Source organism: Peromyscus leucopus, chromosome 7, assembly GCF_004664715.2.
Source record: "Peromyscus leucopus breed LL Stock chromosome 7, UCI_PerLeu_2.1, whole genome shotgun sequence".
Taxonomy (NCBI): Eukaryota; Metazoa; Chordata; class Mammalia; order Rodentia; family Cricetidae; genus Peromyscus; species Peromyscus leucopus.
This window is the reverse complement of record NC_051069.1, coordinates 99344596-99372303: the sequence shown is the minus strand read 5'-3', so window position 1 is coordinate 99372303 and position 27708 is coordinate 99344596. Positions and strand designations below refer to the sequence as shown.

At 48.1% G+C, this 27708-nt stretch overlaps 1 protein-coding gene across 1 annotated transcript; it reads right to left on the bottom strand.

The window, feature by feature from the left end:
* Nucleotides 1-27481, bottom strand: Ltf (lactotransferrin). Its single transcript, XM_028860034.2, is given in 18 exon segments — nucleotides 1-185; nucleotides 2229-2418; nucleotides 4001-4185; nucleotides 6545-6612; nucleotides 11112-11253; nucleotides 13658-13813; nucleotides 14791-14838; nucleotides 16247-16337; nucleotides 17553-17707; nucleotides 18503-18674; nucleotides 19109-19287; nucleotides 21889-21944; nucleotides 22569-22716; nucleotides 23060-23242; nucleotides 23500-23535; nucleotides 23538-23607; nucleotides 24705-24865; nucleotides 27375-27481. Coding segments are annotated over 18 exon segments (2118 nt in total). The 5' UTR covers nucleotides 27418-27481; the 3' UTR covers nucleotides 1-150.
* Nucleotides 27482-27708: the final 227 nt, after the last annotated feature.

Genomic DNA, 27708 nt, shown 5'->3' with positions numbered 1-27708 from the left:
TATGACAAGAAAACCAACACTATTTCTCACTTTATTTCTACCTCAAATGACAGCAGGGAGTTATAAGAATAGATGATCAGCAAAGCTCACTTTCTGCAAGGTGCCAAGACGCCATGGATTTGGGAAGGCTCGGCCATTTGCTCGGTGTTTTCACTGGGTAAGGAAAGCACAGGCTTCCAGGAGTGCTGTGGGACACAGAAAGCAGGACATTCAGGAACAGATTCTTTTTTTTAAATCTATAAATCAAAGAGGTCAGGAAAACAATATCCAAGCCCCTGCCCCACCACTGTGAGTCAGGGCTTGACTCATCCATCCATGTGTTTTCTACTGACTTTTCTAGCAACTGTGGCCTCCTGGGGGCATTAGGATATCCCTCTGCTCTGACCCGAGGGGCATTTGACTCCACCTCTAAATGAATCAGTTCACACCTCTCAGGTTCACAAGACACTTGTGGCCCTCTGACTCCTAAAGTGTGCATGGTGAAGGCTGATCTATTTGCTTATCCTTCATCTGCAAACATTGGCTAAGCATCTGCCTTGTGTGAGTCACTGTGCCATGATCTGGGGATAGCATGAGCAGACAGCTCTGTCCTTGTGCGCATGGCCTCTACACCAGTGCTACCTGTTCATGTGGTTCATCCAATAGCCCAAGGTCAAGTGTGAACCACAGCTGGAACACAGTAGCCTGAGAAGCCGCTCAACACAGAACCTGGCTCCTCACCTCAGTGCAATCAGTGTGGGAAACCTGATAATCCTTCATTTTTGTAGAATGGGGTCTCCTGTGCATTGCTTGCTAACAACCCAGGCTTTATTGTCTGTAACCAGCAGTTCCTACTAAATTGTGGTCATCAAAAATGTTTCTAGGAAATGTCTCCTTTGGGAACAAAATTATCCCAAGTTGAGAAGAGCTAACAAAGAGATTCTGGGCCTGCTCCCACCCCTGGACCACAGCATCTGCCATGCCTCTGCCTCTGAGTGGGGGACCAGATGTAGGGATTCAAGAGGCCACTGTGCACTCTGTGTGTGTGTGTGTGTGTGTGTGTGTGTGTGTGTAAATGTATAATATGTATTTGAATTTTTTTTTGAGATAGGTTTCATGTACCTCAGGCTTGTTTCAATCTCCATATGTAGCCAAGGTTGACTTTGAACATCTAATCCTCCTGCCTCTACCTCTCAAGTACTGGGATTACGATATGACCACTACACTCACTCACTTCATACTGTGCTAGAGATTGAACCCAGGGCTTTGTGCAGACTAGCCAAATGCTCTACTAACTGAGCTACATCTCCTCCACTGTGTTAAATAGTTTTCAAGGATTAAATTGTACACTTTCCTGCGTTTGAATTTACTTTGTTATGTGTGTATGGGTGATTTGCCTGCATCATGTATGTCTGAGCACCACGTGCATGCCTGGTACCCGCGAAGGCCAGAAGATGGTGTTAAATCCCCTGGAACTGGAATTACAGATATTGTGAGCTGCCACATGGGCAGGTGCTTAGAACTGAACCCAGGTCATCTAAGAGCAATGAGTGCTCTTACCCCCTAAGCCAGCTCTTTGGCTCTACATTTTAAGTTTTTAAGGAATTTGCATTTCTACATGCATTTTGTCCTCTGAACCTTGACCTTCTCCTGTTGTGGAATACTACTTTAACTATGTAAAGATGTGTTACATTTGTTTATGTTGCAGAATATTACTTTAACTATGTAAAGGTGTGTTACAGTTGTTTATGCTGCATTTGTTTAACTAGATAAAGATGTGTTGCTGTTTTATCTTGCCTGCCTAAGGCACCTGATTGGTCTAATAAAAAGCTGAATGGCCAATAGCTAGGCATTAGAGGGGCAGGTGGAGCTGAAGGACAGAGAGAATAAGGAGGGGGAGGAGGAGGAATCTAGGAGAGAGAGAAGGAGATGGGGGGGGGAGAAAGATAGAAAGAGCGGGAGATGCCCGGGGCCAGCCAGCCATACAGCTACCAGACAGACAGAGAAGAAGCAGAAAAGTAGGACATACAGAGTGAAAGAAAGGTTAAAAAGCCCTAAGGCAAAACATAGATGAAGAGAAACAGGTTAAAATAAGTTATAAGAGCCAGTGGGACAAAGATAAGGCCAAGCATTCATAACTAATAAGAAGTCTCTGTGCCATGATTTGGGAGCTGGTTGGTGGCCCAAAAGAAAGCCTGCTACATTCTCCCATGTTGGTTCCTCAGTAATTATATCAAGAGCCCACTCACGGGAACTGGAACACTGCTTCAGATTAGCGGTGGCTGTGACATACTCCTTTCCCAGATACTTCACATATGTTGTTTTGCCATGGAGTTTAGCCAGACACTCAGTGTTGTCATTGAATAGAAGATTTTTGGTCTCAGACTGGAACATGCAAAACTCCCCTGGGCACTTTGATCCTCTGCTTCCAAAGTTATCCTGTGTCAAAAGAGCCAACAGTCTGTGAGTGGTTAAAAAAGAGGTGAGCGTGAGGATGGGAAAGTCAAGGGTCCTTCCATCCTGGGTAAACAGCAAAGCAAAAAAAACGTCAGTGTTCATTTTCCTGCTGGGCGTGACTCTTCCCTACCGGTGTTCCTGGTAGCATGCCCACTCCAGCCAGGGCCCAGGCTTTATACCACTTCTGAACTTGCCTCCCACATCTTTCCTCCTACTGAATCTATTATCTCTTCCTGGAGAACGTCTCGCTGGTTATTAGAGGTCAGATGATGGTTTCTGGAGATCAGCCCTTAAAAGCTGATCATCTAGAACATTGTAGTATCCTAGCTGTCCAGAGGGGCAATTTGAGCAGGAAAGCTCCCAGGCTTCTATTAACTGGGCCAGTGTAGGACAGTCAGCCTCTCTCAGCAACTGTCCCTTCTCCAAACCCAGGACTGTTGAGCTCAAAAGCATACCCAAGGGCAGGGCGGTGGTGGTGCACGCCTTTAATCCCAGCACTCAGGAGGCAGAGCCAGGTGGATCTCTGTGAGTTCAAGGTCAGCCTGGTCTACAGAGCGAGATCCAGCCAGGACAGGCACCAAAACTACACAGGGAAATCCTGTTTCAAAAGACAAACAAACAAACAAAAAAAAACAACAAAAACAAAAAAAGCATACCCAGGGCCAGCATGTCATAATAGAAAAATAGAGACTAGAACAGGGCACCCCAAAACAGGGTCAGCCACAAATCCATGGATATGGGGGGGTCCCTACAAGCATCATGGCCAGCAAAGTGTCAATCCATGTGAGGCAAGAAGGAAGTCCAGTTCAACACAATTCAGTAGCCAGTATTGGCTCAAACTTCAAAAATCTGACATGCAGTGGTTTATTTCAGGCATAGTTGAGCACAGGACAATTTGGAAAATGTTTAAGACATGATTACATCAAAACTCTTATAAAGTACGAGTAACATCTTCCATAAAGATAGGTTTATAGATTAACGGATGACATAGGCTCAAGGCAAACAAAGCTCCTGCTGAGTGTCTCAGGGAGCATAGCACTATAGATTGACAGAGATAAACCGGAGAGTCTGGGACCAGTGTGGCCTGGCCATGCAGATAGCACAGAAGTCACCAGGCTGTTAACCACATCAGTTCCCAGCCTTCTTGGCAGAAAACAGGTTATACACCTCTTCTTTGAAGAGGCAATGCTGTGTTTAATAGTCCTGGTTTCCCTGGGGCTTATCTGTGAGCCCAAGGGCCTCATGTCATCCATACGTGAAGTGCACTCTGGGATTGCTGCTTTATGGATTTTGTCATAAACATCGTCTGCTTGGCCTGCGTTCTAGTATGAGTCATGAAAGGAAGAAGCAGGAAGGAATGGTCAGAACTGCCTCTGGACCACGACACAAGTTCAAGTCCAGGAACAAAGAGTCTAGTTGATCCCCTAGAAAGACTCACAGCCTGAAGCAAATGCTATCCCATCAACTAAGCAGAAGGGCTAGAAAGAAAGGCTTAAATGGATGAAGAGCTCCTGACAGGAGCCCACACAGTAAAGCACTTGCTGGAGGCCCTGGCGGTCCATACCTGTTGCTCAAACAGCACCTGCTGAAGGATTTCCACCTTGTCTGTCCGAGATACCACAGCATGATTTGGGGCTACGGCGAGATGGCAGTTCTTAGCCTCAGTCACCGGCTTCCGGGTGTCATCAAGGCAGAGTAGCTCAAAGTCCTCCAGCCTTAAGTTCCTAGCCCACTCTTCAGTGTTCTTTCCTGGGGAGAGAAAGGTGTCATTAGCCACAGCTAACCTGCTTGGTCTCTCTGCATCGGTATGACACTTTTGAAAAGCGTATGTGGGCTGTGATGACATGCAGGAGACAAAATGAAGCTTCCTCCTACTCAAGCTATCCAGGCTACAAATATGCCAAGCATCCATGCTTAGCCATATAGGAGACCTTATTCAATAACGAAGGGGGTGAAGCTCATACGTGTGGTAACACGGCTGACACTCAAAATCATGAAGCTATGTTGAAAGAAACCAGCTACAAAAGGTCACAAATGACGGTTGTATTTATGAGTACAGGCAAAGCCATGGTGACAGGAAGTAGATATTGAAATAGCAAAGATGGAGGCCTGCCAACAGGTGCAAGGGGTTCTTCATGTTGTTCAAATGAGTGTTGTGGAGTTGGATTGTGTTGGTGGTTGTATCACTCTGAATGTGCCAGAGCCTACTAAATTGTACACAGACAATGGGTAGGTTCTGTAATATTCAAGTTGTATTTCAGTCAAGCTGTTAAATGATCTTTTAAGTATTTGTGTGTGTGTGTGTGTGTGTGTGTGTGTGTGTGTGTGTGTGTGTGTACATACATATGTACAGATGTGGCTGCCTATGTGAAGGTCAGAGATTGACACTTGGATATCTTCCTCAATCACTTCTTCACTCATTTGTTGAGACACAGTCTTGCACTGAACTCAGAACTCATTGATTCAGGTGCATTTGCTGGCCAGAAGGCTCAGGATCCACTTATCTCCACCTCCATCATCCCCAGAGCTGGGATTACAGGTCCATGACACCTTGTCTGCCTTCTTACATTCAGGTCTTAATGTTTTGAATGACATACACTTTACCCACTGATGTATCTTCCCAGCCCCCTCCTTTTATAAAAGAACCCCATCTATCCATATAGTTTCCAGAAGGATCCAAAAGAAAAAACAGGTTGAGTATCCTTTATTCCAAGTGTTTGGAACTAGAAATACTTTTGCTTTGGAATTTGTTCAAATTTTAGAACATTTGCATATACATGATGAAATACTGTGGAGGTGGCAAGGCAAAAATAAACAAAATATTCCATTATGTTTCACAGGCAAATTACAGATGTCAGGTGAAGGTGATATTGCACAGTGTTTCTGGAGTGATTGCAATCAGGCTATGACTCATCACATGATGTCAAGTGCAGGATTCCCCACATGTTAGGTATCATGTCAGTGTTGGAAAAAGTTTCCAATTTTAAAGCATTTCCAAGCTCAGACTTTCAAATAAAGACAATCTTTTCCCTCTCATTTAAGTTCAACATGGAAAATATAGGGAACTCCATAAGTTTATCAAATGTGTTTAGTTAATTCCAGTAAATATAGGTATTAAGTACCTGAGAACCTTCAAATCAAATTTAACATCAGTCTGATCCCTGAACATCACTCAGGCTGCCACAAATTCCAGATGTAAGTGTAGGCACGCCTGAGTGTGCACACACAGGCTCATCATCCAAGCTTGTGCTTGTGCTTGACGCTCCTTCCTTGGGAAACACCTCACTATCCTCCTGGACAGTAAGTTTCTTCACAGGTGCTACCAACTACGGCTGGCAGTGTGAGTGCATATGTCTGTGTGAATGTGTGCATGTGTGTATATATGTGTGTGTGTGTACATCTGTAACTGTATATGTGTGTGAATGTGTATATGTATATGTGTGTATGTATATGTGTATGTCTGTGTGACTGTATATGTGTGTGAATATGTATATGTAAATATGTATATGTGTGTATGTGAGTGTGTATATGTGTGTATGTGAATGTGTATGTGTGTATGTATATGTGCATGCCTGTGTAAATGTATATGTATATATGTAATGTATATATGTAAATATGTATATGTATGTCTGTGTGAATGTGTATATGTGTATGTCTGTGTGAATGTGTATATGTGTGTATGTTTGTATGAATGTGTATATATCTGTATATGTGTACGTGTGTGTGTGTGTGTGTGTGTGTGTGTGCACGAATTGCTTCAAAATCACTGTGACACTACAGATATTCCCATGCTGTCTTCTACAGTAGACACTTTAGAATTCACCAGTTGAACTGGTTAATGCCTATAATTCCCAGAACTCAGTTTGCCAAGACAGAAAGACTTCCATGAGTTCAAGGTCCATGTGAGGTACATAGTAAGTTCTAGGTTGAGTTACAAAATGAGACCCTGTCTCAAACAAACAAATAAAGAAATTGAAAAGATTTTGGAATTCTTCTAGCCAAAAGTCTGAAAATAGTTGTGCTAGCTTCTCAAACACAAACCAAAGATGAGGGGGTGTTATGGTGCTAAAGATTGCTTTGAAGAAGGAAGTGAAATGTCTTCACATACCATCAGTGTTCTGCAAGACAGTGGAGTCCTTCAAAAAGGCAACATTTCCTGCTTTCTCAGCCAGGCACCTAAAATATTTCCCAAAATAAATATACCACAAGAGAGAAACCATTAGAATTTTCGTAAATATTTGTGACACACATTCCAAAAACTAAAACATGGAAGTAAACATGCAAAAGTTGAAACTATTTCCAGGAATTTAAGATTAAAATGGCAGATCGCAAGCATCTGTGCATCTTCACTCCTAAAACCCCAAAGAAATGACACCAACGAGATTCTTCTTTTTTAGCCTATATATTTATAAAAGAAAAGGAGAAAATAATAATGACACCCTTTGGGATCTGGAAAAACAATGGCCAAGCGGTACTGGCCTACCTGAAGGACGAAAACTGTAACATAAGGTGGGGGTGGTGGCAGTGGATGAAAGTTGACACGCACCACCGGAGTCCAGAAAGACTTAGCAATGGGAAGTGCCAGCCATCCTTGAAAGTGCCTGAGAACAGGGTGACTGGGTAGGGCTTAACACGGGTGCCCTGACATCCCCTGCAGCAATTCTCTCCGTCCATTTGGAAGGCTGAGCCTTAGCGGTGCTACAGCACAGGGAAACAAATCCAGCGGAGGGCAGACACAGGAGGGGAGCTGGCTTTAGAGTGGCTCAGACCCAGGAGCCAGCACTCTGCAAGCTGAGGCAGGTGGATTGCTGTGAGTTTGAAGCAAGCCTGGGCTACAGAGTCAGACCTCTATCTCCGCATTCCCCCACCCCCACTCATAAAGGAGTAAAAGGAAAAGTTTGTATTCTGGAAGATGAAGTCAGTCCCTGTGCACCACCGGGCTGGTTATTAGGACTGTCCTTCCCAAGAAGCAGTAAGATTCTTCATCAGCAGAATCTGATGAAGTCAAGAAAACATCCATCCACAGACTCTGATATGAGGATGCTCCCAATGAGTGGCACAAACCAAAAGCCCCACAATGAGGCCCAGTACCAAATGTGGGGCAACAGGCTGAAGCCATTAGATATTTGAAGGGAGACCATAAAAAGTTGTCCCAAAAGGATTATACTCCCTAGAGTCAGAAACAATGTAAGAGAGAGGAGTTGTTTGTTTATTTTTTTTTTTTTACAAACTACACTTAATATCACTCAAGATATGAAAGGAATGAAGCATTCATGAAGCAAGTAGAGGAAGCTCCAAAAAAGAAATAGTCATAATACAAAGAGATTTCAGGAAGTGAAAAATAGGGCTACAAGCAGACGGATCTCAGTGAGTTTAAGGCCAGCCTGGTCTACAGAGAGAGTTCTGGGACAGTCAAGACTGTTGCACAGAGAAACCCTGTCTTGAGAAACCAAAAAAAAGGGGGGGGGCTGGATGGAGAGGTGGCTCAGTGGTTAAGAGCATTGGCTGCTCTTCCAGAGGACCTGGGTTCTATTCCTAGCACCCACATGGAGGCTCACAACAATCTATAACTCCAGTTCCAGGGGATCTGACTCCCTCTTCTTGACTCAGAGGGCACCAAACATGTAGGTGGTATGCAGACATACATGTAGGAAAAACACATATAAAATAAATAGATATATATTTTTAAAAAAAGAAATAAATAGTCCTTGCCATAAAAATGCTTTAAAATGATACAAGATAAAAATACAGAGCAAGATCCAAGACAGGCACCAAAACTACACAGAGAAACCCTGTCTCAGAAGAAAAAAAAAAAAAAAACCTCAACCAAGCAAATTTTGCAGAAACTGGAAGTGAAGGGCCAGCTAATGAAAACAAGGCTTAAAGAGAAGTTACAGAAAAGAGGCTAGAAATTGTCAACAAAATAATTGCTTTCCCAGACTGAATAATTGAATGAAATGCCCACCCACTGCCAATCTAATAAAGTAGAGATGATTCACAAAGAGAAATCAAGTGTCAGAGCTGAGGAAATGGCTCAGTGGGTAAAAACTCTTGCCTCAAAAGCCTAATGATGTGAGTTCGACTCTTAGGCACCTCTGTGCCTGGCTAGGTTCACACACGCTTATGTCACTCACTTAATATGAAAACGATGCTGGAGTAGTCATAGCAATGCAGGCATCAATAAAATGAGTCCAGGTGTTAAGACAGGCAGAGTTCGTGGTTGAGGTAGTAGGACAGACAGGAGGCACTGTGAGAGGCTGAGGACAGACAGAGGGGTGGGGGGGGGGCGGGGGGGGGGGGGGGGGGGGGGGGGGGGGGGGGGGGGGGGGGGGGGGGGGGGGGGGGGGGGGGGGGGGGGGGGGGGGGGGGGGGGGGGGGGGGGGGGGGGGGGGGGGGGGGGGGGGGGGGGGGGGGGGGGGGGGGGGGGGGGGGGGGGGGGGGGGGGGGGGGGGACAGACAGACAGGAGGTGCTGTGAGAGGCTGAGGACAGACAGACAGGAGGCGCTGTGAGAGGCTGAGGACAGACAGACAGGAGGCGCTGTGAGAGGCTGAGGACAGACAGACAGGAGGCGCTGTGAGAGGCTGAGGACAGACAGACAGGAGGGCTGTGAGAGGCTGAGGACAGCAGACAGGAGGTGTGAGAGGCTGAGGAAGACAGAAGGGGGTGTGGAGGCTGAGGAAGACAGACAGGAGGGCGTGAGAGGCTGAGGACAGACAGACAGGAGGGCTGTGAGAGGCTGGGACAGAGAGCGGAGGTGCTGTGAGGGCTGAGGACAGACAGACAGGAGGTGCTGTGAGAGGCTGAGGACAGACAGACAGGAGGTGCTGTGAGAGGCTGAGGACAGACAGACAGGAGGTGCTGTGAGAGCTGAGGACAGACAGACAGGAGGTGCTGTGAGAGGCTGAGAAGAGAAGGAGGGGGAGGGAGGACAGACAGACGGAGGGGTGGAGGGAGGAGGAGGGGGGGGGGGGAGAGGGGCTGAGGGACAGACAGACAGGAGGCGCTGTGAGAGGCTGAGGACAGACAGACAGGAGGGCTGTGAGAGGCTGAGGACAGACAGACAGGACAGAGCAGCTGTGAGAGGCTGAGGACAGACAGACAGGAGGCGCTGTGAGAGGCTGAGGACAGACAGACAGGAGGCGCTGTGAGAGGCTGAGGACAGACAGACAGGAGGTGCTGTGAGAGGCTGAGGACAGACAGACAGGAGGCGCTGTGAGAGGCTGAGGACAGACAGACAGGAGGCGCTGTGAGAGGCTGAGGACAGACAGACAGGAGGCGCTGTGAGAGGCTGAGGACAGACAGACAGGAGGTGCTGTGAGAGGCTAGGTTTTACACCACAGCAGCAAGTCAGAAAAAATACTTGAAAGGTAAAAATGAAGAACCAGTGGTTTTCGGACGCTAGTTATGAACACAAGACTGAAACTAGTACGGCCACTGTGGACGCTCCTTACAAACCGGAAACTAAAATCATCATCTGGCCCAGCTATACCACACCTGGGTATACACAAGAGGACAGAGACATTTGCATATCCATGTTTATAGCCAAGAAAGAGAAGCAGCCAAGATGTCCCTCAACAGATGAATGGGTAAAGAAAATGGTCTACATATTCACATGGAAGTATAAACTTGTCTACTTAATATTTCTAAGTGGGAGCAAAATTATCGAATTTATACTTAAAGGCTCAAAGTCCAGTTGACTGCTGTCATCTGAGGACCTGTGACACCATCGAATGGTAAAGCATACTCTTGGGATGAGGGAGGGGCCTCCACCCGAATCACACTCCCTCCACAGGGCCATGAGAACAGCACCCCAGTAAATGTGAGTTGTACAGTCTTTCTGACCCATGCAGCACTTAAAATGAATGAAATCTGAAAGCTAATTTTTGATAGTACTATTGGTGGCTTTCTCCTTGTCATTTTTTTTTAAAGACCTATTTAAATTTTTTGTTGTTGTTTTGTTTTGTTTTTCAAGATAGGGTTTCTCTGTGTAACCGCCCTGGCTGTCCTGGAACTCACAGAGATCCACCTGCCTCTGCCCACCCTCCCCCCGCAACCCCCCCCTAGTGCTGGGATTTAAGGCGTGCACCACTATTGCCCGACTACATTTTTGTTTATGTGTATGTGTGTGTCTGTGTGTGCATATGTGTGTGTGTCTGTGTGTGCATATGTGCATATATGGGGGGGGTATCCGTGGAGGCCAGAGGAGGGCGTTGGATCCCCTGGAGCTGTGAGCCACCTGACAGGGGTCCTGGAACCGAATTTAGTTCTTCTGCAAGGGCAGCAAGTACTCAGCCGCTGAGCCATCTCTCCGGCCCTTTAAGGCCACAGTCAAGGAGAGAGTGAAGACGTAAGATATAATGATGACCTGATGAAGGGGAAGGTGGCAGTCATTAACCGTCTCCCCATAAAACACTGAACCCCTCGCTACCTGCTGACTTTGAGAACACCCAGGCTCCACGCGGGCTGCTGGCTGGACAGTTCAGCTGCGCCCCGCAGCTCTGCCATCCAACCTCCTCTCTCAGGGTGTCGGGTATAACAGGAGGCTCTTGCTTCTGCTGTCTGCTTGACTCTTGACTGCCCTATGACCGGCCACACCTGGCCTCCGAGAACCACATGCCACATGCTGAGGATGAGGAGGGCTCAGGCCTTGGTGCCCGGTCGCAGACCCACTCACCTCAGAGCCCCGGTGTAGCCGTGGTATCGCTCTTGGCTGTTGGCGGCACACTTATTCTCACCCTTCTCATTGCCAACACACAGAGCGCAGAGATTGGATTTGGGGTCAGCCCCGGGGGCACAGCTTTGGCTGAAGAATTCGTCTGGACAGGAGGAAGAATGTGCATTACTTCGTGCTTTGGAGCAGAGTCAACATGAGGTCTTTACCCTCATATGACATAGCTTGGTTTCAGCTCAGTATGTGGACAGGAGAGGTAGGACACTCATCATTACGGAGCGACATTCTACCACCAACCAGAGACCCGCTGGGAAGCAGACAAGCTTCAGACTGTAGGCATGGACAGGATATTCCTGGTGCTTGGGAAGTCATCACAGCCTTGTAGAGGGAACTCTGCTGAAGACCGCGACATCAGGGTCTTCAGCAGGGCCACCTGCTGGCCACCTGTTCCACAATCTGACTTCTTATTTTTATTTTTAAATCAGAAATATAAATACTGCCTTCTTCCTGGGTGCCTGGCTTCTCAATAGAAAGAAAGTGCCCTGTGGCTGAGTACACCCCTGTGGCTGAGTACACCCCTGTGGCCAGGTACACCAACGGTACTAAGTATAATGACGTGTTCAGGAGTGCTGGGTGCCAACTCTCTGGAAACATTCCTAAAAGGCATGGGTTTTTTTTTATACACACTAAAACACTTGGAAATGTCTGTTTTTTGCATTTTCGTCTACATTAGAAAACTCAAGCTATCTTACTAGACTTATGATTAAAAAAATACATCTGATTATTAACAATTCAGCTAGCTGCTAACTCATAAGGTTGAACACATTTTAATTTTTTAATTAAAAATGGTCATTTGCTGGGCGGTGGTGGCACACACCTTTAATCCCAGCACTCGGGAGGCAGAGCCAGGCGGATCTCTGTGAATTTGAGACCAGCCTGGTCTATAGAGCAAGATCCAGGACAGGCACCAAAACTACGCAGTGAAACCCTGTCTCGAAAAAACAAACAAACAAAAAAAGGTCATTTGTAATGATATTCTTCATATATGATATTGTTCTAATTGATAAAAGTACTACAGAGGCTTAATAAACAATAAACCTGCTGTTGGGGGCGTGGCGTGGGCTGGGAAGAAAGTTCAGTCCATAAAGTATTTGCCATACAAGCATGAGGAGCTGAGTTTGATCGCCAGAACCAAAAAAAGCCGGGTGTGGCAGCATGCGCTTGTGATTCCAACCCTGGGGCGGTAGACAGGAGGTTCCTACAACAGCTAGCCAGCCAGTCTAGCCTAATTGGTGAGCTCTGGGTCTGAGGGAGACCTTGTTTGTGAGGATGGCACCCCAGGTTGCCCTCTGGCATCCACACACATGCACACACATGGGGGGGGGGGCGCACGCCATTGTCCCCTCTCCTCTTTTCTTCACCCTGCATGGCAAGGTAGGAACAGGTCCTGGACCAGCCACGTCCAGCAGAATAACCAGATACGCGAGGCCCAGGTCCCAAGCCCTGCTGCCGCTGCACCAGCCCTAGATGACATACTTCTGGACTTCTCTTATGTGAGAGAGAAATGAGCACCCTTCTTGCTTAAGGCTCTGACATTTGGACAGTTTCTGTTCCTTGCAGCTAGGCCTAACATAAATGTATCCACTGTGTGATTTAACTCAAGAAAAGAGGAAATAGCTGGGCATGGTGGTGCACGCCTTTAATCCTAGCACTCGGGAGGCAGAGGCAGGCGGATCTCTGTGAGTTCGAGGCCAGCCTGGTCTACAAAGTGAGTTCCAGGACGGCTAGGGCAGAGAAACCTTGTCTCAAAAAACCAAAAAAGAAAAAGAAAAAGAAAGAAAGAAAAGAGGAAATAGAGGTGACACAAAGCCCCATTCCCCAAGCAGGGGTCTCTGTTTTCAGACTCCAGAAGCCTATGCTGCTGGAAGAGCCGCACAGTGTGTCCGTCTCTGGAAAGGCTGAGCTTTACACTTCATGGCAGCAACTGTCCTATGACTCGGGCACCATGATGTTTGGCAAGAACAGCACCATGTGCCCCAAATATGCCCCAACCAGAACCTAAGACCCAATCATAACACAATAGGGCTCAAACCTAAGAGGTGCCGTGTGGCCTGGCATCGCCAAGCCCGCAGCAGGAAGGATGTGGTTCACGCTGACCAAGGTGGGCACTGGATGGAATGGAATGACCAGAAACAGGCTGGGCTCTAAGGGGAATTTAGGTACAAAACAAGGGACACCAAGAAGTAAACGTGTGTGCTTCTCCAAGCCTGTATCCATTGTTAGGACACAGGGAAGCAGGCTGATGTGGAGATCTGGATCTCCATAGGAGTGGGGTGGAGTTGGGGAAACTTAGGACATGTTCTCTAAGAAACACCCTGTGCATCCATGGCTCCATGAGGTGACCACGAGAGACCCTAACTATTCTAAAATAGACCAGCAAGCCACAGCCAGGCAGCAATCCTCCTGCCCACTCCCTTCCCTGAGGCTCCTCAGCCTCAAGTACCCCCCCTCCCAGGATGACCTCTCGTGAGACCCTCCCACATTCTTACCAAATTTGCAGGATCCGGTCTGGTTGACGAGCAGACCTACAGGGATGTTCCAGCCTGCAGTCCTGTCCACAGCCGTGTGGCAGGACTTCTTGCCTATCAGGGAGCTCCAGCTGAAGCCCGTGTCTTGCTTTCTAACTGCTGCTACTGCCAAGTACCCTGTACAACAGAGGACAGAGGCGATCTTAACCTCCAGGAAGCACATGGGTTCTAGTTCCAGTACAGTGCCTCCAACCCAGGCCAAAAAACAACAGGTTTAGATTACCATGGATCTTTGGCCATTGTTAGGATGACAGAGAGAGACAGACAGACAGACAGACAGATAGACAGATAGATAGATAAAAGTTGTTCTACATTGTTCTATATCAAGGGGAGATTGATCTGAGCTATGAAATAAAGAAGTATGAAAAATTGATCTTAAAGGGTGATTACAGAAAAAAGTGATTACAGGGAACTATCCCCAACCAACCATATAATGTTGCTGCGTTCTAAGCCTTTATCTGTGGGCACAGGCACTGAACAGTGGAAGTGGCCTCAACAATGCACAAATGGCCACCTGCAGCTGCATCAGGCAAGAGCAGTCGTGACCACTGGATCAGCTGCTGCAGGAATGCTGGGGGCATGCGCACAAGGACCACCCAGAGCTGAGCGCAACCAACCCAGCATGGTGAGGAAGTTAACGTGATTGAGTCCTCCTGTCAAAGGTATCCTACACCCCCTCTGAGCACAAGTACCAAGTCTTCCAAGGCTTAGCAAGCTCCGACTCTGGTGAGCATCTGGAGCTAGGGCACAGAGCCACAGGCTTGCTGATGCTAGAAGTCCTGGTTCAAAGCCAGGGTCTGTACCAGCATTGTCTATAGCTATGAGTGAGATCCGAGACACTGGGAAATTCTCCAGGCCACTGTTTCCTCACATGAATCAAATGGGGGAGGGGGGTAACATTTCTCTTTCCACCTAACCCTGCACTGAGTGACCATATGGAAGTTCCCACCAAGTGCAAAGGTCCATACAAACAATCATAATTATTCCTCCATGAATTATTTGTAGCTGTCGATGATGATTTCCAGACTCAACCTCTTTCTGTGATTAGGTTATGCCTCTTCCTGAGCAGTGACTTATTTTTGACCCTGACTCACCTTCCACTGGTCTATCCACACAATCAGAGCCACTGCTTTGGGGTGATTCTGAAAGAGCAAAGACAAGCGAAACATCATTGAATACCCAGATTTACTGAGAGGCCACAGACTTTTAAATCCCCACAATACAAGATCAAATTCAAAGAGAATGACTTGGCATTTCAATGCAAGAGAAATAAATAGACGTTTCCATCATAGACAAGGACATGGCTGGCCATAGCAGTATTGTTCATGATAACCACCAAATGGAAATTACCCGAATTCCATCCACAAGGACAATGGTGAAGAATTATGGCAGAGTCACATAATAGAATATTATGCAACTATGAGACTGATGAATCAATAGCCACACATTTATATGAGTGAAAATCACTAAAAAATAATTCTGAGCAAGACACGGCAGACATTAAACATGCAATTCTTTTCCCCTTAATTTAAAAGAGAGGTGTGATGGGTGATCTGTGTCTTTGGAAATCGGGAGTCACCACTCTTCAGGAGTGTGCGGATAGCAGGGCACAAGGGGACTTCTGAGGCCTGCTGGCTCCTCATCTGGGTGCCAGTGCATGGGTGCCATTTGAAAAATGCCACTAGGTGTTTACTTATATTTTTTTTAAAGATTTATTTATTTATTATGTATACAGCGTTCTGTTTGTATGTATGTCAGCACACCAGAAGAGGGCACCAGATCTCATTACAGATGGTTGTGAACCACCATGTTGTTGCTGGGAATTGAACTCAGGACCTCTGGAAGAGCAGCCAGCGCTCTTAACCTCTGTGCCATCTCTGCAGCCCCCTTATATATTTTTTCTATGTTGTTTTTATGAAAAAGAAGTTTAAATTATATTTATTTATGTATTTATTTATGTATTTATTTATTTATTTATTTAGTGTGTGCGTGTGTGTGTGTGTGTGTGTGTGTGTGTGTGTGTGTGTGTGTGTGCCGGTGCACATGAAATGTGTGGTGCATGTGGGGTGCCAGAACACAATTTGTAGGAGTCATCTCCTTCTGGGCATTGAACTCAGCTCATCAGGCTTGTTAGCAAGTGCCTTTACCAGCTGAGTTATCTCACCATCCCAAAAAATGTTTTTGTTTTAACAAGAAGTAAGCCGGGCGGTGGTGGCACACGCCTTTAATCCTAGCACTCGGGGAGTTTGAGGCCAGCCTGGGCTACCAAGTGAGCTCCAGGAAAGGCGCAAAGCTACGCAGGGAAACCCTGTCTCGAAAAACAAAAAAAAAAATAAAAAATAAATAAAAAAAAAAAAAAAGTAAGCTACCCACGATTTGTCAGTTTGGGGGGGATAGGGTGGCAAAGCAGATTACAAGGCCCCTTTCATTTACCCTTTCTTCTGATTCTCTCACCCGTCTTCTCCAGGATCTAGTGAGTGGGGTCATGCCTCCCCATTCACATGTCAGCCTCGAATGGAATAACCCAGAAAGGACATCAACTCCACTTACTCTGGCTCTCCGCCAGCACGGGAACTAAACCACACTTGCCCGCCGTGTAGATATACCCTCCATCCAAGCTCATGGCATCAGCGTCTCCTTTCTGTGGGGACAAAGAGGGTCACACACACTACAGACAGCCCTGAGGGATGGCCTCGAGCCACACGTTTGAACCAAACACCCCGAGGAAATACCACAGGCACTGTCGATCCTCTGCCAACCCCGTGGCCTTCCTACCGTCACCCTCGCACCTGAGACGCTAACTCTCTGCAGCTCCTTTCTGAACCAGCCTCATTCACTGAGGACATGATGAGAACAACTGCCCTCAGCTAACTTCTGCTTGTTAGCTCAACACAAAGTGGTACCCAGAAGTTGGCTAATCGAATTGACTCATGACTAGAATGAACAAGCTACACCGCAGTACAGAAACGCGGATCATCAAGGTTGCCGTGCTCCTCTGCCCAGGCGCCATCTTTTTACAACTACACTAAAAACAGTTAGAGGCGGCCGGAGATTGGCTCAGCAGTTAAAGGTCCCACTGCTCTTCCAGAGGACCTGAATTCAGTTCCAGCAGCAACACGGCAGCTCACACCTGTCTCTAAGTCAGTTCCAGGGACCTGGCACCCTCTTCTGGCCTCTGAGGGCACTGCATCCATGTGGTTCCCATCCATACACTCCTGTACTCACACATACACGTAAAATAAAATAAACATTAAAAAATGCTTCCTGCACACACCTTCAATCCTGGCAGAGACAAGTGGATCTCTGTGAGTTCGAGGCCAGCCAGGGCTATACTGAGACCCTGTCTTGAAACACACACACACACACACACACACACACACACACACATACACACACAGAATTTCCCAAGAATAACTATTGATGTGGGGAAACCATGATATGCTGTTTATTTTTTGAATGGATCAAAGTATATAACCCATGCAATCCAGAATTGCTTTAGGTTGCACACACAAAGGAACCTGGAATGGGGAATTTCAAAACTTTCATTGTAGATATCTCTGTATGAAGCTACATACAGGTGGTGTGTGCGATGAAAATCATTTCATATTTTCCAAATTACCCCAATAACCCTAAATTGTTCTTTTAGTGAAAAGGGAAGAAATTCCACAACAAATTGCTTTTCAAACTCGAAGGTGCTCCTGTGTGCGGCACATGTGCATGCGTGGCCCAAGCCCACCCTCTCTGGGTATTCCTCCTTCCCAGTGGCCTCCTGGGTGACCATCCTCACTGTAAGCAGACGACATGCCTGTGCCCAAGAAGCCCGCTGCCCACGCCACACGTGACACCGGCTCCCTACCATGATTGAGATAATACAGTCTTCCGTGGTGGGGAACGAGGTGCAGGTCACTCTGCCGTTGCTCGCTCTGTTCCACAGGTCACACTTTCGCTTCTCCTCACTGCTCACTGCACACCACGTGACCCGGGCACGTATGGCTGCCACATCCTGTTCCTCTGCGGGAAGGGACAACAGTGAGGAACACTTGGGCACTGGCTCATTCCCACCTCTGTCCTCCCTGGGGATCAGGTTGCTGCCCAGATCTTCTGAGACTGAGAAGACTCTGTGTGAGACTCATTCGTTATTAACTTCCCCACATCACAGCTCCCAAACCGCTCCGGCCTTAATGAAGGTTTTCTGTTTCTCACTCCTGTTCTTTTGGTGGGTTCCCTGGCTTCTGATCCATCCATCAGTCCTTAGTGTAACTGTGTGCCTAGTGTTCTGCCCCTTGGAATAAAAGCTCCGTGACATGGAGACTAGTGTATACCCCAACAGCTGGCTTAGAGGACTCAGCCCTGCCACCCATAAGGCCATAGTCACCTTCACATACCACAGCACAACGTCCTCGTTCCCTCAGACTCCCTAAGTCTCAACAGTGGAATAAACATAGCCAAATTCACTCAACCCATTGTAATCTCCCCAGCCAAGTTCAAATCCCAGCACACAAGGGTGCTCCACCTAGCTTCTGGGGTAATCCCCCCAAATCCTGGTTTTCTTGGTTCATGTCTCCGTTTCTCACTTTATAAGAGGCTTTGGGATCCTGACACACACAGAGGAACATGGAAACATTAATCCAGTGTCTGGGGCAGATTTTGGAGACACTTGTCACAGTGGCCTTGACTTGGCTGACAGAAGACACTTGGGTGTGTGTCCGTCCCACCAGTGGTGGAGAGACCACCTCAGAGCAGAGTTCACCCACAGTTTCCTGCCTGCCCAGGGCACCCTTGGGTCCATGCCTGGGCTTCACTTACTTCTCCTCAGGTTCTCGATGGATGTGATATAGTTGAAGGTCAGGTAGAGGCCAACATCTACCTTTGGGGGAACCCTTGAAAACCCAATGGCAGAGTCCTTGAACAGCAAGTCCCTTGACTCAGGGGAGGCAAAGAGCTGGAATTCGGAAGACTTGTCCTTTCCAAACTTCTCCTGTTTGGGGAAACGTCGAATTATGGTCATCAGCAGTAGGCAGAAAGGAACTGGGAAATGGCTACCCAGGACTTGAGGATAATGCTAACGGAGCAGGAGGCATTGTTGACATCCTCTCTCACAGGGACTCTTCCCATCACAGAGACACAAGCTCGACTATAGCTTACTCCCTAGAAAATTGTTGTGTCCCCGGGTCCTTGGGGACCTAAGAATATCACCTTGTCCCCTCGCCCTCCACCCCTGCTTCTGCTGGAGCCCAGGAGAGCCTGCCAGGGGCTGACACTGGAGAAGGTTCCAACGTTTCTGCTGTCCACAGGAGGGTCGGGGCCCACAGTCCTTAGGCTAGAGAACTCTCAGCTGCAGAAGTTAGGGACGGACAGACCCCCACACACCCCTAAACTTAAGCAGGCCTGGGGGACTGAGGGTGGGTGTACCTGTGCCTGGCTGAGAAGTTTCCAGATGGCATCTTCCTTGCCGTTCACACTTCGGGCCACGACAGCGTGAGAGGGGACTTGGGCCAGGTGGCACTGCTTGTACTCTTCCACTGACTTCCGGGTGTTGTCTGGGCAGAGCAGCTTGTACTGGGCCCTTTCAGCCTTATCTGGTAGCTCCTCTGAGAGGGAGGGAGAGGTGAAAAGTGAGCCGACATTTGGCCGTGACCGTGAGCTCTGGTTCCCCTTCTCCCCGACAGAATTCTGACCACAGGGTTGACAAAACTGAGTAAAAGAGACTGAATTGCCCCTGGATGCTCAGAAAGGTAGAGAAAAGTCTCCAGAAAGTCCCCGGGTGTGTGGATCTCAGCCCTGAATCCTGTGATTCAAGGAGGCAGATCGAGTTCCGTCAAGGTCCCCACAGCCTCTGACAAAAAGGTCATTACAATGAGACGGCCTGATAAGTCAGTTGTCATGGTCCACACACACACACAATCCCAATACTTGAGAGGCAGATCAGGAGTTCAAGGCCGCCCTTGTCTACATAGCAAGTTTAAGGCCAGCCTGAGCTACATGAGACCCTGTCTCAAAAAACAGAAAGAGGAGGTGATGGGGGAGGGGGTACCCAGGGAAGTTAGGCCACTCCATACTTCTAGAAGAGTAAAAGTGACACAATTGTGGGCCTGAGGAGATGAGACGGCTCAGTCATTAAAGTGCTTGCGACATGAGTGTGACAACCTGAGTTCAAGCCCTCAAAACTCACTTTTATAAGGGGGGGGGGTGTACACACTTATAAACCCAGTGCTGAGGAGGCAGAGAAGGAGGATCCCTGGAGCTCACTGGCCACCCAGACTAGTCGAAAAGGCGAGCTTAAGGTTCAGTGAGTGAGCCTGTCTTAAAGACCTGCTCGAAAGAGAGCAATAGAGGAAAACTCATGAAGTCCTCCTCTGGACTCTGCCTGCACACACATGTGCACATACACTGCGCACACGCACACACACACACACACACACACACACACACACACACACAAATAAATGCTTTTTTGTTTTAAGTAAAAAGAGAAAAATGCTAGGTGCTGGGGATGTAGGTCATTGGGAGGGTGGGAAAGAAAGAAGGAGAGGGAAAGAGAGAGGCTTACAAAGCCAACAGGCCACTAATAAAACTAAAAGCAAGTTCAGAAGGCAAGATGTTACAGGGTCAGCCTATAATACTCAATAAGTTTTAGTAATAACAAAACACAAAATAATACAGAATTCGGTATTATCGCTACTAATTTATATTGAATAAAGGTAATTTAACTCAAAAACTACACAAGATCCACAATAAGAAAAAAATACACAGCCTGTCAAATGATGTTTTTAAAGGGTGTAGCCTGGCATTGTGGCAACTGCCCTGAAATTCCAGCACTTGGCTCAGGAGTTCAAGGTTACCGTCAGCTATGTTTGGAATTCAAGGTCATGCTATGTTCAGCCTTATTTTAAAAAGAGAGAAAAAAATCAAAAATGGGGGCTGGAGAGATGGCTCAGAGGTTAGGAGCACTGGCTGCTCTTCCAGAGGTCCTGAGTTCAATTCCCAGCAACCACATGGTGGCTCACAACCATCTGTAATGAGATCTGGTGCCCTCTTCTGGCCTGCAGTCATACATGCTGTATACATAATAAATAAATAAACCTTAAAAAAAAATCAAAAATGGAGAAGCCATATTCTCGTCATAACATTATAAGTAAGTTAAATTTTCCATAGATCAATTTAAATTCCATGCAATCCCAGTCCACGTGGAAGTGTTATTTTATGAAGAAGTTCAACAAAATAATTCTCACCACTGTGCCTTGTGAGCGCTGGGATTAAAGGCATGCACCACTGTGCTAGGCTTCTCTGGAGATCCTGGGATTGTGGAGGCCTAGCCCTTAGGGTCCTAGGACTTCGATGCCCTGTCTGGGGTCAACCTGGGCCAATGCTGCTTTCAGCCTGTACGTACCTAGCATTATGTTCATAATGGAGACCCTCTGACAGCACAGTAAGAAGACAGACACACGGCTGTGGGAGGCAGAAAGGAGGACAACGTCCCTGGCTGTCCATCATTAGAGTGACAGAGAAGTAAACTGTGGTGGGCATGTTCCACCGGTTACTCCTCTACTGTCAGAACCACTAAGCTGCCCATAGATCAAAACCACGGACCAATCCCTGACCCTCAAGGATGAGTGGAAAACTTCGGGCCAGCACAGCTTCTGGCATTCAGTGAAATGTGTGTGAACTGAGAATCCAGAGACACAAGGCAGTGAAGGTCATTTTGCAGAGCCGTGTACATCTTGGAGAAGACATGACAAGCTCTTTGGTGGGCGTGTCTGGGGGGAAAGGGAGTGGGAATAGGAGTGGGGGATTTCAAGAGCGTGAGGTGGGGGCTGGAGAGGTGGCTCAGTGGTTAAGAGTACTGGCTACTCTTCCAGAGGATCCGGGTTCAATTCCCAACACCCACATAGTGGCTCACAACCATCTGTAACTCCAGTTCCAAGGGATCTGACACCTTCTTCTGGCCTCCTCAGACACCAGGCATTCCCGTGGTGAACAGACATACATGCAGACAAAATACCATGCACATAACATACAAATTAATTTTGAAGTTTTTTGTTTTTTAAAGAAAAACTTAAAATAAGGGCTGGACCCTGAAGGCAACTTGATAGTAGTGTGGCTGGAAACTGAGGACTCGGGTGACCTGCACATCAGAGGATGAAAGGACCTAAGAGGGGGGGCTGCACCCATAGCTTCTCCCTCGCCCTTACCTAAAATCGTGCTTCCCCTGGTAAAAGCCACGTCCCCAGCGTTGTCCCTCAGACACCTGTGGAGCGAGACAAAAAGCAGTTAAAGATTGGTGTCCCCTACCATGTGGCTCTTTCTATCCAGGCTGAGTGAGCAAATGTGCTTGGGTCAGCAGGCAAGTAGGGAAGCCACTCTACAAAAGTGCCTGAGCGCTGAGCACCAGGAGCAGCCTGGAGAGGGGGTGCTGAGCCTGGGCAAAGGTGGAGAGGGTGGAAGAGCGAGTCACCCAGAGGTCACACTCTCCTACTCTAGAGACAGGCCTGAGTTGGACAAGATGGCCACAGTAGCTGCTCTGCCCAGATGGGAGAGAGCAGAAGTTGTCAGGCTAACCCAAGACAACAGGAGAGCAAAGTCAGATCAGAGGTGGTCAGAAGGGGCCACACCCAGGTTGGCTTCTACCAGCGCGGTATAGAGTTTGGGGCCTTGCTGGGCCTCCAGGGGCTAGAGAAGAATATGCAGGAGAGAGGCCAGCCACTTCTTAGGACTCAGGTTCTCAATCCGAATGGCAGTAGAGCCACATCTCCAGCCCCCAGCAGGCTGCCCACTAATGGGGACGAGGGAAATGGCACCCTGCCCTGAGGCTGTATGACCATTGACACCCCCACGCCCCCCCCCATGGGGAGAAGAAAGCGGTATCGCTCACTTGAAGGCGCCTGCGTAGCCCGAGTATGGTTCCTCCGGGGAAGAGGCACACTTGTTTGCGCCTGTCCCTGTACACAAGCTACACAGGTTGGGAAAGCGGTCCTTGTTGGCACCAGGAACACAGCTCTCTGAGAAGAACTTGGACACCGCTGTCAAACACAGAAAAGTAGACCACAGAGTGTGAGCTAGTCCCAGCCACTGCAGGCCTGTCTCCAGCAGTGGTCCCCCCACAGACAGTCGCCTTCCTCCATCTGCAGGACAGGACAGCACTGGTGTGGTCTTGAGAACTCAGACATGCATCTTTGCCCAGAGAGTACTCACTGGCACCTCCCAGATCTATTGGTGTGATGGCCCCTGTTTCTAGCTGGCCAGCCACCCTCTGTCCAACCTTGGACTCATCCCATAGATGCACCCATCCCAAAGTGGCCTGTGTCTACAATGAGAATGGAAACTCCCATCTGAGACCACCCAGGATCCCCCAGGCCATTTTACCTTCCTCAAGGGATGCAGGTGGCCCATCCCAATTCAGGAATGGCCGAAGTGTCCCTATGGGGATCTTCCACCCAGCACTCCTGCCAAGGCCTGTGTGGCAGGACCTCAGGCCTCGGAGTTGGTTCAGTTGAAAGTTACTACTTTCCTTCACAACCGCTACAGCGTAATAGTGAGTCCGGGGTTCTGCAAAGGAACAGAGGGAATGGGCAGAGCTTAGCCTGGGTGAGAGAGAGAGGAACAAACCACTCCACCCAAGCCCTTAAGGAAGGGGACCCATGCGTCAGCAAGATCTGTCTTCATCCAGAGTCCAGAGACTTGGTTCCCCAATGTAAGAGGCTGACTAGGTCAGCCTCTTTGTGCTCATGCATTCCGACTCCACAGAGCCTGGTCCACAGCCACAACATGGCCACCAGGCTTCAGAGTCCCTAGGAAGAACTCACGCTCTTTGGTCCCATAGACTTCTGCTGCTATAGGCGCAGTTTGTAGGGGGGTGATCCTGCATCAAACATCGAACCGCCATCGAGAGTCATAGCATCAGCTTTTTTTGTCTGAAAGAAAATGGACCAGACACCAGGTAGTGGAGACACATGCCTGCAATCCCAGCATGCTGGAGGCAGAGGTAAGTGGACTCTGAGTTTGGGGCCAGCCTAGTCTGCAAAGCAAGTTACAGGATAGTCAGGGTTACACAGAGAAACCCAGTCTCAAAGAAAAAGCAAATGGACCAGACACGCTTCAAGAGAAAAGCAGCCCAACTCTACAAATGGTATTCTGGGGCTCAGAATGCGTCAGCTGGAAGGTGATGGCACAGGTCAGAGGTTATTTGCTGTGAGGAATAAGCATCCCCAGGCCCTGAACCCCTGAAGTTGTGTGCTCCCTCTACATATGCCTGACCACTTCAGTCACTCTTGGTCACGCCGACACAATCATTTGTATTTGAAGTTGTTTGTTCTACATACATTATCCTCTGTTTTGGCTTTATGTGTATTTTCAGTCTTGAGGATGTATGCCGTGTGTGAGCTCAGTACATGAACATGTGGAGGCCAGAGCTTGATTTCCGTTGTCTTTCTCCATCTCTCTCCACCTTACTTTTTGAGACAAACTCTTTTGCCAAACCTGAAGCTCACCGGTTTGTCTAGACTCCAGAGGCCCCCCTGCCTCTGTTTCCTGGATGCTGGGACCATGTGTGAAAGCCACACAGGTGCTGGAAGGTGAAAGTGTGTCTTCTTAATGTCTAGAGTCCTGGCCATCCCTGCCCAAAAGTTGGGATATGGCACCTATGCCTAGGTCAGGTTTATTTCTCAAGGATTTGGAGACATTACACACTCATCAAATGTGACTGCCTCTGCTTTGTTTTTTAATAGTTTTTATGAACAATGTGAAATAAGAACCCAGTGGTGGTGGTGGTGGTGTGTGTGTGTGTCCATTTAGGAATTTGTGTTACACTCAGTTGCCCCATAGGAGGTCTCTCAACATTAGTTTGTCTTTCTTTCAATATCAAAGAGACACCAGTTCCTGTGAGTGAGGAGGACTGCTCCCAAACGGCAGATGCCCCGGAAATAAAGCAGAGGGAACAGAGGTGAGAATCTCTGGTTGGACTCCACTGCTCTCCCTGCCTTCCTTTATTCGAGTTGGGGCATTAACTTACCACAATGGCCTGGATGCACTGGCTGGTGGAGGATCTCTTGACACAACTGAGTGGCTGGCCACCCACTTTTTTCATTGCCTTCTGCCACCTGGAACATTTTTGTGCCTCAAATTTTGACACGGCACACCATCTAACAGTTGTTGTCCTAGCCAGACAGAGTCCTGGGGAGAAGAGAAAGGAGTTAGGAGCCCACCAATGTCTGTGAAGAAGACCTCCTCACTGTCGTCTAATGGAGTTCTGTAGACTGCCCATGGCCACTGCCCTCCTCCCCTCCATGTTAACCGGTCATGTCCAGCTGCTCTACTCTAGTTAAGCTAAGCTGCTGGACCACAGGGAACTCTGTCTGGGCCAGAGGGCTGAGATTCAGTGAGAGGTGACAGAGCCCCTAGATTATTTTCCTTCTTATGGCTAACATGTTTCCTAGCCCCAAAAGACGGTCCACTCTAGAAATCACTTTATTAACGTCTACCTGCTTTGTCCTAGATGAACCTGGCAGAGAAGCAGGAAAGGGATTGTATAGCTCATGTTTTACTTATGTGCAAACTGGATCTTAATGCTGCAAACATGGGAAACTTCATGCACTGCTGAGACTGTAAAATGATGTAGCCACTTTGGGAAATTGCACACAATTTCTATGTGCACTTTGGCAGTTGCGTATAGAAATAAGAACATAGATTTCCACCATGCTGTGGTGGCACCTGCCTTTAACCCCAGCACTCAGGAGGCAGAAGGAGGCAAATCTCTATGATTTCGAGGCCAGCTTGGTCTACAGAGTGAGTTCCAGGACAGCCAGAGCTGTTACACAGAGAAACCCTGTCTCAAAAAATCAAAACAAACAAACAAAAACAAACCACTAATTACATAAAGATTTAGCATTAATATTCATAGCAGCATTATTTAGAATATCAAAAAACAAAACAAGAAATGTGTAAGTACGTAAATCCCAACACTAGTGAATGGCCGAACAAAATTGTATATCCATTCAATGGAATATTCTTCAACTATAGGATGGAAAGAAGTACATATATGCTATAACATGAGTAAGCCTCATTTATTCTAGGTGAGGGAAGCCACATACAAGACAAAATACTGGATGATTCTACTAATGGGAAAGGTCAGAAAGGCTTTTTTTTTTTTTTTTGGACAAAGTTTCTCTGTATGTAGCCTTGGCTATCCTGAAATTCACTATGTAGACCAGGCTGGCCTTGAACTCAGAGATCTACCTCTGCCTCTGCCTCCCAAGTGCTGGAATCAAAGGCGTGTACCACCACACTTGATCAGAAAATGTAAACTTATAGATAGAAAGTAAATTAGTAGTTCCACTGTGTGAGTTCTGGGATTTGAACCCAGGTCTTCAGTCTTGGCAGCAAGCACCTTTACCCAGGGAGTCACCTCATCCACCCTTCAGTGTGTCTGTCAACACCCTCATAGTTCCAGGCATTTTGTAGCTTTATCAAGTTATATGACTTTCCAGCTAAGTAGTGTTGGCTCTAGAATTTGAACCTAGGCAGCTGGGCACCAGCACCACTGACCATTAGGCTAGCCTGCCTATTTAAGATCCCTGGGTTAGATACGGGGTTCAGCTGCAGCAGGGCTAAGAGAGGGTGTAGGGTCAGACCCTGTGGTGTCCCCAGTGTGGGTTCAAAGAGACTTTCTCTGGGGGCAGTGAAGCTGGGACTCAGGGGAGAGGATGGAGATGGTAGAGCTGCCTCAGGAAAGGGCAGAGTAGGTGACACTGAGTAAGCGGAGAAGGCGTGGCCAGAGAATCTGTGAGGGAAAGGATGGTCTGTATGTAATAAGGGGACAGCGCTGGGGACAGGGAGCGGGGCAGGAATAGGGAGCTGGGGTAGCTGGGAATGGATGAACTCTGGACATGAAAAGAGCCAGCAAAGAAGGGAACCACGTCTCAAACCAAGGAGTGACATTCGGAAGGCAAGAAGCCAATGGGGGAGCTCCCTCCTGCTCCTGAGAGGTGTAACCAGGGTGCTGAAAGACTGTTATGTCAAGCTCCCCAATTTCCCACCTCACTAAGGCCAGTGTTGAGTACTGAATACGCTCCCTCCCAGTCCTCTGTAGCCCTGTGCTGAACATGCTCTCAGCAGCCAGCGGTCCTGAAGGAGGTGGGCGTTCCCTCAGTAGCCAGGCATTTCCCGATGGAATTGGGTGTCGCTACAGCAGACAAGCACTCCCTGAAGCAGGTCTGAGTCTGCCCCTCTCACGTTCATTTTTAAAAGGAAGAGATTGAGGGTCAGCATGGCAATGTCTTGCCACAGCAGCACAGTCCTTGCAGAAGCTAGTATCGAGACTCAGGTTCCCTGTGTGTCTTGAGCAAGCAGTTCACCCTCTCTGAGCCTTACATTCCTCCCTGAACAGAACAGTACATTTGGTGCTGAAAGTTCTGGAAGGACACAAGGGGACAGCATCCTCAGAGATTCTCTGGTGAAGCTCTTGAGCAGCCCTGAGCACAAGACTGCCCTGGATCGGTGGGGTGAGTTCCTGTCCGCACTCTAGACAAGAGCAGGCAGGACCGTGTCCACGGACTGACCATCTTCCAGACTACAGGTGCAAGGACTCAGTGTGTTCAAACTGTTAGGTAAGAGCTCAAGGTGCCTACAAGTAGAAGCAGGGGTAGGGAAGGCCACCTTCCCAGCAGGTGACATCTGTACTCACCAAGGGCCTCAAGAAACAGCAAGGCGGGGATGAGCAGCCTCATGTCTGTGGTCTTGGGGGACCTAGAGAACAAGGCTGGCTTCTGCACCCATCCTGGGGCCCTTTATTCATGCTGGATGACCTCACCGGACTGGCCCCGCCCTGTTGCCCAATAGACCTGCCTCCCATCCACATTCCCCTCAGCCAGGTATGCTGGCTCTTAGAGGCCCCTCTCCTGGAGCCAGGAAGGAGGAAGCTGGGACTCCGGTCCCTCCTACACAGTCTCTGCTGGTGCAGGAAACCTAGTGATTTCCTCAGTCCCCACCCAGCTTCTGCAGGGTCATTGCCACAGTCA